At 42.2% G+C, this 14,645-nt stretch overlaps 1 protein-coding gene across 6 annotated transcripts in view; it reads left to right on the top strand.

Annotated features, from left to right (window-relative positions):
• abcc8 (ATP-binding cassette, sub-family C (CFTR/MRP), member 8) overlaps positions 1-14,645 on the top strand; it is an 83,939-nt gene that overhangs the window by 16,111 nt on the left and 53,183 nt on the right. For all 6 annotated transcript variants that reach the window (XM_084095061.1, XM_084095060.1, XM_084095058.1 and 3 more), the window contains 3 exons: positions 10,758-10,946; positions 12,091-12,255; positions 12,343-12,498. In XM_084095061.1, the coding sequence (XP_083951187.1) occupies positions 10,758-10,946; positions 12,091-12,255; positions 12,343-12,498 (510 nt within the window). The remainder of the gene's footprint in view (positions 1-10,757; positions 10,947-12,090; positions 12,256-12,342; positions 12,499-14,645) is intronic.

Genomic DNA, 14,645 nt, shown 5'->3' with positions numbered 1-14,645 from the left:
CACAGCAAGACAGATGTGGAATACTACTTAAATGAGCGTACGTGTCTTCAAAACACTGAATGACGGAAGATGTTCCTTTTGGGCTGTGAACATAGTGACATTCTGACCCTCAGCGGAGTGAAAGACCTCTGTATCTTTGTGCTCATGAGAATAAATAGCATGTGATGTGTGCAGTCACGTGTTTGTGCGTTCAGCTCCAGGTAAACGGATATTGTGAGGTTGTAACGTGACAGTTCTCACGTGCGGCACGAGTGCGTTGTGACATCTGTCAAGTGTCATGTGATGCGCTCCATTAGTAAAGGACATGATAAATGTTACATATGATTGATTCCATCCTCCAGTGCAATAGTTCACGGTTTGCATCAGATCTGGCTCCGTTCTGGTATGTAACACCCACTTTTCACCATCCAATCAATTCCCAAAATGATAAAATCAATTCATGTCCTACATTTTTCAGAAATGCACTTGTATTGATGTAAAAAACAGGTTATAAACAGGGTTTCACATTGACTTAAGGAAATATCACCCCTTGTATGCAGTAACTAAGCACAAAGATAACAAAACACAAGGAAGTTCCTAATTTCTCAGTAGGTAATTATAATCCATAAGCAGCTGTTTAATAAGAGGAAAAAAGCTTGACAGCTGCCTATCTAAACAGCATTTTAATTTGTAGTGCCTTCAAAGCAAAGATTGCTATTAAATGTAGGCAGCACCATAATAAATGCCTTCTGTGAGACCTAATTTTGTCTAAATTGCAAATTTGCAAAACAAATGTGGCAATGCTGAAGGAAGGGGGGAGGGGAAAATCAACGTTATAAGTACGTTTGAACAAATACAATCCGACTACGCCACCCCGTAAAGAAACGGGGAAATGACCAAAATAAGGGACACAGGTTCGTAGGCTGAAATAATCCGAGAGAGGCGTGTGAACAATGTACAAAAAGACTTTATTCAAATCATCATAAATAGTTAAAATGTTCCATGATAATCAATGTCTGGTCACCATCAAGCACTGTCGCAATCAGATACTCTGTGTACTGGACAAAAATAAAGATGTCAATTGGAAAATAGTCACAACAAAAAAATAAACAAAAGACATAAAAGACACAGGCTTTCCAGTGGCTGGGGCAGGCTAGATGGAGTGAAGACCCTATCTGTGGATTTGTGTAACACGCACACACACACACGCACACACAGTGAGAGGTGAATCCAAGCAGCACTGCACTCCACACAACTGCACCACCACCTGTAGTACTCCAAACTAGCTAGCTAGCCTCCCAGCCTCGAGCCAGCAGTGCCTAGAATACACCAAAGCAAACAAAACAAATTAAGTTCAATAATACAGTGGAAATATTTCCATCAAAGTAAACACAAACATTTATAAAGAAACACTATTACAATAACAAGCTTAAACTATTGCAAATATACAAAACAAAATACTAGTAAACAACGACATAAACACAAAAATGAAATGAATGCAACAGTTCGAATGATCACTGAAGCAGGTCCCAGAATCAGAGTTCCCTGAGCGTAAACACTTAACAGGGCACGAACGATGACATTAATAATGCCCTAGATGTAAACCAGCCCCAAAAACAGCAGGAAAGGAAAAACAGCAGCGCATCCTCCTTTAACAACGGATATAAACTTCCGCCTTCAAGAAACGCGATGGAAGAGACAGCTCAGCGCACTAAGAAGGAAGAATGCTTAATTAGATACTGGTCTTGTGAAAAAGAGGAAGCAGATTAAATCACACTTACCCCACGCAATTCCTCGTGCCACGCGGGGTGTAAGGTCACTCACAGCTCATAATGAATTAACATGCAGGAAGACTTTTCACTGATTTCACGGCTAAGAGTTAAACAGATAATTAATCACCCGACGCCAAAATAACAGTAGGTAAAAAGAATCGCGCACATACCTAACATGCAGTGGACAGCCTATGACCCAACCAGGCATAAAACGCACTGAGAAAAGAGAAAGTCTACATTTAAAATCCACATGCTCACGTCTATTAGCCAAACAGCTACAAACCAAGAGAAACCACGTACCGTCTACACCAGCGCGCTCAGTATGGGCGGTCCCAGTCGTGACGCACACCAGGCGATCTAACTCCAGCCTTAAAATACCATCAGTGCCACCTCCAATAGGCTATGGTGGGTGACAATCATGTACCAATGAGCCAATGAAACTGAACTACGTCACCCACCTTGCCACAATCTACCCCCAGCTCTTGAATCGTCGCCCCGACGATTACTCCAATAGCCCTAATCCCAAGGTCTAAACAATGCGGATATAGAACCAGTTGAGGCCTCAACAGCCTCCAAACCTACCACCCTCCCTACAGCCCTAGGAAGATGGTTACGGTTAGAATGATGACCAGCAGTAGTTCGCCTAGTACGCCTCACTGCCCCATCCACATAAGATGGACCAAAGGGGCCAAGATCCGTCAAGGGTAATTGACTTACGGCGCCCTGCCCTGATGGTCCAGGAACCACAAGAGCCTCAACCTCCACATCCACCACAGGCTCCAGTGAACTAGAGCCCGCCAAAACGGGGCCCTGACTCCCTGACTCCATGGCAGCCGGAAAAGTCTCAGGTACCACCCTAAAAAGGTCAACTTCCTCCATTGAGGAAGGATCCTCCAATAGTGGTTCCTCGCCAACCGACGCCCTATTCTCTGGGGGCGGTGCCAAGGGCTCCCGCCCCACTCTGGCCTTTAACAGAGAGCGATGAACATGTCTCACCCTACTCACATCGTTGACCGGTGCAATGGTGTATACCGAGCCTCCTGTTCCAGGTGCTTTCAGTACCTGATACACCACTGCACTCCAATGGTCCTGGATCTTGTGACGACCCTTTAGACCATAGTTACGGAGATAGACTAACTGGCCTTCACTCAGGGGTGCGTCCCGGACACGAGAGTCATGCATCTCCTTGCGGCGCTCTGCAGCTAGACGCAACTGTTCCCGGGCCCCTTCAAAGGCCACCTGCAGTCTCGTCTGATGCTCCAACACCCAACTGTTAACACTATCAGGACCCCTCCCCGGACCACGACCCAACAGAAAATCTACAGGTAATCGTGGTTCCTGTCCAAACATGAGAAAATAGGGAGACTCTCCAGTCACCTGATGGGGAGTAGTGTTATAACAGAAGAGTAGCTGGGGCAATGCAGAGACCCAATCATCCTTCTGTGACCTAGGCAGGGTACGCAGGAGATTGTGCAGTGTCCTGTTAAAGCGCTCACACTGCCCGTTGCCGGCAGGATGCCACGGGGTAGTGCAAGACTTCTCCACCTGGTATAAGCGACACAACTGCTGGATAAGGGAGGACTCAAAACTACGGCCTTGGTCTGAGTGGATGCGGGCAGGAACACCAAACTTACAAAACCACTCAGACACAAGTACCTGGGCTACGGTTTCAGCTCGCTGGTTCCGGGTAGGGACCGCCTGCGTAAATTTAGTAAAGACGTCAGTCATTACCAATACGTTCTCAATCCCTGAACGTGAGGGCTCAAGCAAGGTGAAATCGATGGCCAAGATCTGATTTGGCCTTTCTGCCAAGAGGTGACCCATAAAACTCTGAACTACAGGCTGGGTGTCCTTGGCAGCCTGGCATCTCTCACATTCACGGCACCACTGAGCTACATCAGCTGCAAGGCCTGGCCAATAACAGCGCTGTCGAACCAGCTCAGTGGTGCGGTCAATGCCCTGGTGCCCATGCCCTTGATGAACCTGGGCCAAGACCTCACGTCGCAGAGTAATTGGAAGAACCAACTGAAAACCCTCCTCACCTCCATCTGGGCGAAAGACACGGCGATGCAAAACACCCTCTCTATCCACCAGCCGATCCCATTGGCGGAGTAACACGAGGGCAGCTTTAGACAGCTGTCTCCGCTCTGCTGGGGAAGGGGGAACGCCTCGTCTCCAAAGCTTCAGAATCTGACCAATTACGGGGTCGGCTTGCTGACAAGCGCCCATATCGCCCTCAAAACCAGGCAACACAGAGACTACAGCTTGAGTTGCTTGTGGACGCGATTCTGCCACAAACACCTGCTTAACAGTGGCTGGCACTTCAGTTCCCAACAAGAGTGCATTCACCTCACACTGCCCAGAGGGGTCCTGTCTTGAAAGGGCATCCGCATTTTTGTTACTCCTACCCGACCGATACTTGATAGTAAAATCGAACGCTGCCAGCTGGGCAGCCCAGCGTTGCTCAGTAGCAGCAAGCTTAGCGGTCGACAGATGGCTAAGAGGATTATTATCAGTGTAAACGGTACACTTGTGCCCTAACAGATATTCGCGAAACTTTTCGGTCATGGCCCACTTGAGCGCCAAAAACTCCAATTTCATGGAGCTATAGTTAACCATGTTGCGCTCAGTGGGCCTAAGACTGCGGCTGGCATACGCAATAGGTCTTACTCTCCCATTCTGCTCCTGAGAGAGGACTGCTCCCAAACCACCATAACTAGCGTCCACCTCCAGGATAAAAGGTAGGGAGAAATCTGCGTATGCCAACACCGGTGCTGTTGTAAGCCTCACCTTTAATTCGTCGAAGCTCTGTTGGCACTGTTCCGACCAGACATCAGCAAAGCTCTTACCAGCCCGTACCCGGGGCCTGCCAGCAGTACACTCAGCCACCACACGGTGCAGGGGGGCTGCCAGTTTCGCGAATCCCTGGACGAAACGGCGGTAATAACTGGCGAACCCCAAGAATGAGCGCAGTTCCGAGGCCCCGGTAGGACACCGCCACTGTGATACGGCCTCTATCTTGCTGGAATCTGTAGATACACCCTGAGCCGAAATCACGTGACCAAGATACTTAACCTCTTTCTGGAAGAACGCGCATTTTGTCAATTTGGCCTTTAAACCCTCACGCTCCAAGCGACCCAACACAACCTCTAAACGCTCCAGATGTTGCGAAACAGAAGAGGAGAATACTACAATATCGTCTAGGTACAACAGTAACGAGCTGCCCTGTTGGTCTCCAAACATCCGTTCCATCAGACGCTGGAAGGTGCTTGGAGCATTACAGAGCCCAAAGGGCATACGGTTAAATTCAAATAGGCCAAATGGTGTACAAAATGCGGTCTTCGATCTGTCTTTTTCATTGACGGGGACCTGGTTATAACCACTAGCCAAATCCATGGTGGAAAACCATCCAGCCCCCGTCAAGAAATCTAGCGACTCCTCAATGCGCGGGAGGGGAAAAGCATCCTTTCTTGTTTTCGCATTTAGCTGGTGGTAGTCAACGCACATGCGTAGACTACCGTCCTTTTTCCTAACCAGCACAATGGGTGACGCATACGGGCTACAGCTTTCTCGGATCACGTTGGTTTCTAATAGCTGATTAATATGAGATTTCACGACCTCATACTCTGATGGCGGAATCCGCCTATACCTCTGACGAACGGGCACAGCATCCAACAGTGGTATCTCATGCGAAATCAAGTTGGTGCAACCCAGATCACCGTCATGAGCTGAGAACACAGATTGATATCGCTTCAGCAATGCCCTGACCTCACCCTGCTCTCCCTGAGACAGGACTGAAAGATCAACTGCATCAATGGGTTCTTGAACTGGTGCAACTGTCTCCGCAACCTGAGAACGCACTAAGACCCTCATCGGCTCTACCTCAGTTATCCCAGCTGGCAGACTTACCACTTGAACACTATTAAGTGTTCCCAATGTCGCACCTGCATACAACATTACATCTGCGGTCCCCACATTAACCATGGGCAAATAAACTGTACCCCGAACCACTCTAACCAGCGCAGGCGAGGCTAGGAGGCCAGCCGGCAATCCAGACACTGGAGGCTCAAACAACACTGTTCCATCCGCATATTGTTCAGAACAAGTGGCAGGCACTAGCTTCAGCATGCCACCTGGAATGCGACACGACTTACGACCCCGCAATTTAGCCCTACCAATACACACCACAGAAGACTGGTCTCCCACTAGATGGCAATGTTGTAACGCCTGTAAAACAAATTTTGGGGCCTCCACGGAAGAGGGAAAATCAAATAAGCCGGGGCCATACTGTCCAAAGAGCTCCTGGTAGCATCGACTAAGGACATTCATTCCCAGTACTCCAGGAACTTGAGTACAGATGCCCCCAGGAGGATCCCTGACCACCAAGACCCCGCACTTAGAAATCAAACGGTTACACATCTCAATATCCAATTCCATGTAGCCAATGTAGGGAATTGACAAGCCGTTGGCTGCACGAAGTTGGAGCCAATGGCACGACTTTAAACGGTCTACGCCCCATGTTTGGAAATGAGTTTGGAAACAGCTTTCGGTAATGGTAGATACCATTGATCCTGTGTCCACTAAACAGGGCACTGGAACACTACCCATATGAACAAGAAGATGTGGGCATGACGACATCAAATGGGATAAAATAGTACTTGAGCCATTTTCTTCCCCAACCACGCCTTGGCTCTGCAACGCGGTGGGAATTAGTTTTCCGACGACCTAGTTGAGTCAGGCTGTCCACTAACCATTAGTGATGAAGCACTTGGAGGAAAACGGGTAAGTACGCGTTCTCCATCACACTCCCTAGCAAAGTGGCCCGGTTTCTGACATCTACGGCACACAATCTGATTACGACGAGGGGATTGACTACGGGGTTGAGGGGCCTGTAACCGGGCGATACTTTGAGTCAGTTTACTAATTTGTTCTTGCTGTAACCTCAACATTTCTTTAACTTCGCCCAATTCGGACTCCTGAGAAGACCTCACGGTGTTCTCACGAGGCTCACTCCGCACCCCATACTGGATACCATATGCAGAAGGGAGCGAGTGACTACGACCCCTTGAAACCCCTAGCATGCCCTCCCGTTCCCACCGAAGTGCCTCACAACGTACGTCTAAAAGAGTCAGAGTAGGTTGACCTCGTACCAACTGTTTAAGTTCTCGCCGAAGGGAATTATCATTCACGTGCTCAATAAACTGATCACGCAACAAAACTTGAAAATTTGGCATGGCATAAGGCGACTTTTGCTTCACTCGCTCCAGGAGGCCGATCAGAGCGAGGGAAAACTCCAACAAAGACTCCCCCTCCTGCTGCCTCCTAGAGAAGAAAGCCTCCTGCAAAGATACATATGACCGTGAGCAACCATACAACTCCCTAAGCACCGAAATAATTTTTACCGGATCATTACGTTCGTCGTCGGAGCGGTAGCGAATCTCCTCCCTTGCTTCTCCCTCCAAATGGTCAAAGAGGAAGAATGCTTTATCAGATGCAGACATATAACGGGCCTGCATACAGGCCTGAGCCTCCTCAATCCACTCCTCAATATCAAGACTAGACCTGCCACTAAATTTTGGGCACCTTCGATCTCGTGGTACAAAAACGTACCTCTCTGGTGGGGCAGCGCCCTCATTACTTGACTGTGGAGTGGAAAGAGGGGGGCCAGACGCCATAGCCGACGGCCCACTAGGACCCGGATGAGCAAATGATTGCTCCTGCCGCAATCTGTCATTGTCTGCTCTCAACTGAGTTACGATTTCTCTTAATTCTCGCAACTCTTCCTCCATATTTAACTACAAATCTCACTTACCATAAGAGAAAAGTGCTCACTGGATATACGCTGCTGTTTTTCCTTCGTCTTAATGTTTTCACCACAAACTCAGTCCTAAGGGAAAAAAACAAGCAACAAACAGTACACAGAGCAAACCATATACATGTACCCACGTCTCTCCCGAAAAAGAAAGCCAACCCTGCCGACTATACGCCAAATGTGGCAATGCTGAAGGAAGGGGGGAGGGGAAAATCAACGTTATAAGTACGTTTGAACAAATACAATCCGACTACGCCACCCCGTAAAGAAACGGGGAAATGACCAAAATAAGGGACACAGGTTCGTAGGCTGAAATAATCCGAGAGAGGCGTGTGAACAATGTACAAAAAGACTTTATTCAAATCATCATAAATAGTTAAAATGTTCCATGATAATCAATGTCTGGTCACCATCAAGCACTGTCGCAATCAGATACTCTGTGTACTGGACAAAAATAAAGATGTCAATTGGAAAATAGTCACAACAAAAAAATAAACAAAAGACATAAAAGACACAGGCTTTCCAGTGGCTGGGGCAGGCTAGATGGAGTGAAGACCCTATCTGTGGATTTGTGTAACACGCACACACACACACGCACACACAGTGAGAGGTGAATCCAAGCAGCACTGCACTCCACACAACTGCACCACCACCTGTAGTACTCCAAACTAGCTAGCTAGCCTCCCAGCCTCGAGCCAGCAGTGCCTAGAATACACCAAAGCAAACAAAACAAATTAAGTTCAATAATACAGTGGAAATATTTCCATCAAAGTAAACACAAACATTTATAAAGAAACACTATTACAATAACAAGCTTAAACTATTGCAAATATACAAAACAAAATACTAGTAAACAACGACATAAACACAAAAATGAAATGAATGCAACAGTTCGAATGATCACTGAAGCAGGTCCCAGAATCAGAGTTCCCTGAGCGTAAACACTTAACAGGGCACGAACGATGACATTAATAATGCCCTAGATGTAAACCAGCCCCAAAAACAGCAGGAAAGGAAAAACAGCAGCGCATCCTCCTTTAACAACGGATATAAACTTCCGCCTTCAAGAAACGCGATGGAAGAGACAGCTCAGCGCACTAAGAAGGAAGAATGCTTAATTAGATACTGGTCTTGTGAAAAAGAGGAAGCAGATTAAATCACACTTACCCCACGCAATTCCTCGTGCCACGCGGGGTGTAAGGTCACTCACAGCTCATAATGAATTAACATGCAGGAAGACTTTTCACTGATTTCACGGCTAAGAGTTAAACAGATAATTAATCACCCGACGCCAAAATAACAGTAGGTAAAAAGAATCGCGCACATACCTAACATGCAGTGGACAGCCTATGACCCAACCAGGCATAAAACGCACTGAGAAAAGAGAAAGTCTACATTTAAAATCCACATGCTCACGTCTATTAGCCAAACAGCTACAAACCAAGAGAAACCACGTACCGTCTACACCAGCGCGCTCAGTATGGGCGGTCCCAGTCGTGACGCACACCAGGCGATCTAACTCCAGCCTTAAAATACCATCAGTGCCACCTCCAATAGGCTATGGTGGGTGACAATCATGTACCAATGAGCCAATGAAACTGAACTACGTCACCCACCTTGCCACACATATAATTTGCTGATAAAGCATGTGAGGCCCTTGTGTATTGTGACAAACTCGCCTTTGTAAAAAAGAAGTGCGCTTGAATTGAATGTCAATGAACGTTTGTAGTGTTTATCAGATCTTAAAAGTATATTTAAAAAACTGTACTTGACAGTAATATTATATTAATGAAATAAAACTTAAATGTATTTAGAGAGTAGACTTTCATGACTGTTTCTTTACACATTTAAGTATAATTTTGTTTTGCCTTAAAGGCAACACTTATTTTGCCTACACTTATTTTGGTGTGTTGACTAACATAACAAAGCACATATAAAGTATAACTAAAATATATTTGAGTTTATATCTGTAAATTCAGCAGTACACTTGAATAAAAAATATAAGACAATAGAAGTGATTAAGAAATTACAAATAAAGATGCACCGGGTCAATAAAAAAAGCAAGCTTAACAGCTAATTGCATTTAATATAAATTTCAACTATAATATATTTTCATTTAAATGCAATTAGCATGCAGTTAAGTGTTTGAAAACATTGCATTCAGTTTGCACTTAACTATTATTTTAAAGTAATTATAGTCGAGAGATATGTCTATAAATATACTTGTATCTCATTCAATACAAAAAAAAATTATATCATTGTTTAATTTAATAAAAAATTGGTCATGTTTTATGCTTCAAGAAGCCCATAGTTAGCTTAGCAACATGCTAACTCACATCTTGGCATCCAGATCGACAAGAACAATGGCTAGAGTTGCTGTCTATGTAGAACATTGATTAGTCCTGTCTTAGAAGGTTCCCTGTTTTTCTGGACTTTTATGTTTTATTTCTAGTTTACTCTTTCCTGTGATTTAGTTTTATAGTACTTTTGTTTCATTGATTGTATCCACAGGTGTGTTGTTACCTTTGTTTGCTTGTCTGTATATAGCCCTAGTATTTCCCATGTTGTTTGTCAGGTATTCTCTTTCTATAGCTGTTGTGGTGTTGCATTCAGTTCTGTTTACCTGCATTTGAGTTATTTGTATTCTCTTGCTACAGTAATAAACCTACGCATTTGGATCCATCACTCCCTCGTTTCTGAATTCGCCTGCGTCACATTCACTAGGTGTTCAGACAGAGATATTATGTCTTCCACCTGTGTAGTGCAGTGAATAATTTAGATGCATTCAAGAAAATCTTGATTCTATCCATATGTCTCCGGGTTATTATCATTAACTAAAAGTAAAACTGTTAAAAACATTTTTGTTAATTGAGATAAGGCTGAATTAAAATAAAATATAAACATTTTATGAAAAATTTTTTTTTGTTTTGATTAACTGAAGCACTAAACTTATAGTTAACTTAACTATACCTTAACTATAAATTAAAAATAAATCAAACCTAAATGGCAAGATAAAATAAAAAAAATAAAAAACTAATAAAAATTACAAAAGGACATAACAAAATTGAATGGAAAAAAAACCCTAAAATTAAAAAGTAAACTCAACTGTAAATATAAAAACTAATATAAAACATGAATAAAAATGTAATAATGCTAAAATAATGCTGATGTCTTTATTATTCTGTTACCTATAGAGGCCCCACGGCTCTCAGCCGCAGGGGTCCAAGTGGATCTGGACGGCTCTGCGACAGGCTTTCGGGAGACCTCTGCTCCTCAGCATCACCTACCGTTTCTTGGCGGATCTTCTTGGCTTTGCCGGCCCGCTCTGCATCTCAGGCATCGTGCACCATCTCAGTAAAGAGAACCACACCATTCAGCCACCAGTGAGAGCATTTCTATCTTTTAAACCCATCTAAGCCACATTAAAACAACCAAGAATTTGCACAGAATTTTTATCGGCCCGAAAGCAAAAGCATCACTGACACTGAAATTTATGGGGGGGTTTTCAGTATTTGTGTTGTTTACTTACTAGTCAAGGACATGCTGTTTTATTCTCTGAGGTATTTTGAAGGTAAAAATAGAAACCGTTGCAGTGAGGGACTGACTTCAGGTCATGGCTGCGTCTTTTCATGTAACATTTTCATCTTGTGTTACAAAGCGGTTTATCGCAATGCCTTCTGTTGTCAATTATTAAAATGTTGAACAGCCTTCTGTCTGGCTCTCGGATGTCGGCCTGTTTGGACGTCTTTGTATGATGTAATCTACTTCAGAGTTAGTGATGGCAAAACATTGATGTGAGATGAATGAACATAGAAAAATGGCGTAGAAAAATCCAAGGCCATCATGTCCCTGTATTTATTTATCTATTTATGTATTTATTTATGAATGGATGAGAAAATCTGCCTATCTATATATATATATATATATATATATATATATATATATATATATATGGTTACACCTTTAGATTAGGGTCTAATTCTCACTATTAACTAAGACTTTTGCCTCAATAAACTCCTAATGTTTAGGTATTGGGTAGGGATGTAGAATATGGTCATTCTGAATAAGACATTAATGTGTGCTTTATAAGTATGAATAAACAGCCAGTATCCTAGTATTATGCATGCTAATAAGCAAGTAGTTGACCCTAAACTAAAGTATTTATTATTACAGTCAATGTAGTAGATATTAAGATAAGAATCATTTTCAACAAAAGTTTCAAGAACAAAATTTTAAATCCTATTTGAGGGGACACACTTCTGAAAGTAATAACTGAACGTCTTGATTCAATTATAAATATGTCATATTCATAGATGTCTTCTAATAGAGAAAACGAAATTGTTACGGTTGAAAAGTTGTCTGAAGACTTATTGTTCTGTCAGCAGTGTTTCTTTTCCATTGGTTTAATTGACTTATGTGTTGCTGGCTGCTCTAATCTTTAATTACATTATATATTTATATAATAGAGTTATAATTATATTATCTGTACTTACTCACATACTTACTAATTGGTTTGGTGTGTTGCAGGTGAAGCATCTTGGAATGTATTTCATCTCCTCCCAGGAGTTCCTCGCCAATGCTTACGTCCTCGCCGTGCTCCTGTTCTTCGCCCTGCTCCTCCAGAGAACGTTCCTCCAGGCCTCCTACTTCGTTGCCATCGAGACTGGAATCAATTTGAGAGGAGCCATTCAGGTCAGCACAATGGTCTATCGATCTATCAATGAATTCAGAACTTTTGACTGTTCAAGTCATAATAATGATTTTCATTTATACTTCCAGACAAAGATTTTCAATAAAATAATGCGTCTCTGCACCTCCAACATGTCCATGGGGGGAATGACGGTGGGCCAGATTTGCAACCTCGTCGCCATAGACACTAACCAACTGATGTGGTTCTTCTTCCTGTGTCCCAACCTGTTCGCAATGCCAGTTCAGGTAAGCCTGAGGTTCTAGTATTTTAATTATGGGACTGTATCTGTTCAGAATGCATGATGGGATTGCATCCATACCGTCTCCCCACTGCACACCTCCTCGTGTAATTATGGGTTTGAAACCTTCAGCTGTCTTGGCTGAATGTGGTATTCCATCACATGATTTGTTATCTGTGATGTTAACTGCATTTGACCCACATAGGAAGATATTTTGTGTGCAACATGTCCAATCCCAGCAAGAGTCAATTCATTCTGAAGTATAATCTGATTTTAACTAAACTATTTTAGAGACTTCTTAATCTGTTTCCCTGTATCTAAGGATGATGTATAGTTAGTGCCCTTTTCTTTTATTTAGATCAGAGATTCTCAATATCTAATGGCAACCAAACACTGTAGCAAAATTGATTTGTTTTGCTTTGCAGTTTTTTTTTTTTTTTTTTGCTTTTGTATTTTTCTTTTTGTGTTACTGTTTTGATTTGTTGTGCTATGCTTTGCTCTTTTTTGTGTTTTTTGTCTTTGCTTTATTTTTTAATTGCCCTGTCATTTATACAAATACATTTATATAACGCCTGATTTCGGTCCGTCAATTAATACATTTAATTGTGATTACCATTTAAATGTTTTGTAGATCATAACACTTTAACACATTCGGTTTTTCACTTCATTCAAGTTTAGAGGAGGATTTTTTTTCTCTCTCCTTTGTTTAATTATTGGATTTGGCAATTTGTGTAGATTACATTATTAATGCAAATTTAAGCAAGAATGCTCTTTCTTTCATTCACACACACATAAAAAAAAGAAAAGAAAAAAAGAAATCAGGTTCTGTTTTCTCTATCTGTATCAGAATGCACAGGGAATGCAAACAGAACTCAATGCATATTATTGAATTACAATTATTTTTATTATTCAATGCATATAAAAAGAACTTCCTCTACTCTTTATGAATGTAATCTTACATATCGTCACCTTCCTAAAATAATTATTATGTAAAACAGATTTCCAGTAATTTTCAATCGTTTTCACGTTTGTTCCCCCATAAACAAGCTCACTCTTACCTACCTTTGAATGGCATGACATGAGCTGGATACACATAGATTCTGAGCTGAAGAAAACAAAATATAAAAATGTTGCAAACCCACTCAGTATTCCTCTCACTGCTTCTGCTATCGACTGTTTCTCCTGAGGTTAGACAGACTAAAAATAGATCCTGATATTTCACACTGTGTATGACAGTATTTTTGTCCTTAAAATCCTCATCTTGTAAAATGTATAGTGCCACTTGTTGAAAGGTGTTTTTTTTTTTTTGGCTCTTGAATGAAGATATTAGTGTATTAGTGTATATTAGTAATAAAAATACACTCATTTTGTGGCAGAGCAAAAAATTCAACAACACCAACAATTAAGTCATCAGATTACTCATGAAATAATGAGAGTCCTAGAGAACGTTTGTTGTAAAACAGATTGTGTGTGTGTGTATATCGTCACTGTCGGGCGCTATTGCTATCTCTATTTTGTCATTTAAAAAAATGTTCTCTTCAATTATTATAATTGGTCACCCTTTACGTCTGTCTGTGGGTTTTGCAAATATTTAACCAATGAAAAGTATTAAAAATAGCTTTTGACTAAACCTTGTAACTCCAGTGGCTCCTCAAACTGTCAGTCAAACCTCATAACTCCACACACTTCTATCGTGAATGATAATTCAAACTATAATAAACTTTATAACCTGTAAGTTGCTGAAAACATAATGCGATGCATTTACTGCATCCTATCTAATGACAGACAAAACACGTATGTCCAGAGTTCTCAGTGTTTAATTGTTTAAAAATACAGTGTTTTTTCCATTTCCAGAAAAGTAGAGTTTTTGTATGTGTGTATATATATATATATATATATAACACACACATTTGACAAGTCTCACAAGCAGGAAGTATCAAGTAAAACTAGGAAGTCAGTCCTTACGTTGAGCATGGCACGTACACCGCTCTTGGGGTTACTCCTGGCTGCCTTTGTGCAAACCTTGATTAGTCCCCTAAGGCTCTTTCTTTATTTTTAGTCAACTTTTCTTCTTTTTTTTTGATTGCTGCATATATGTAGTTCAGACCACGTGCTCAGCTTCTCCATAGTGAGACTATTAATTATGTAATATTC

The sequence above is a fragment of the Abramis brama genome (genome assembly GCF_963993115.1).
Source record: "Abramis brama genome assembly, chromosome: 20".
In the NCBI taxonomy this organism is placed as follows: Eukaryota; Metazoa; Chordata; class Actinopteri; order Cypriniformes; family Leuciscidae; genus Abramis; species Abramis brama.
This window is presented reverse-complemented; position numbering and strand designations above follow the sequence as displayed.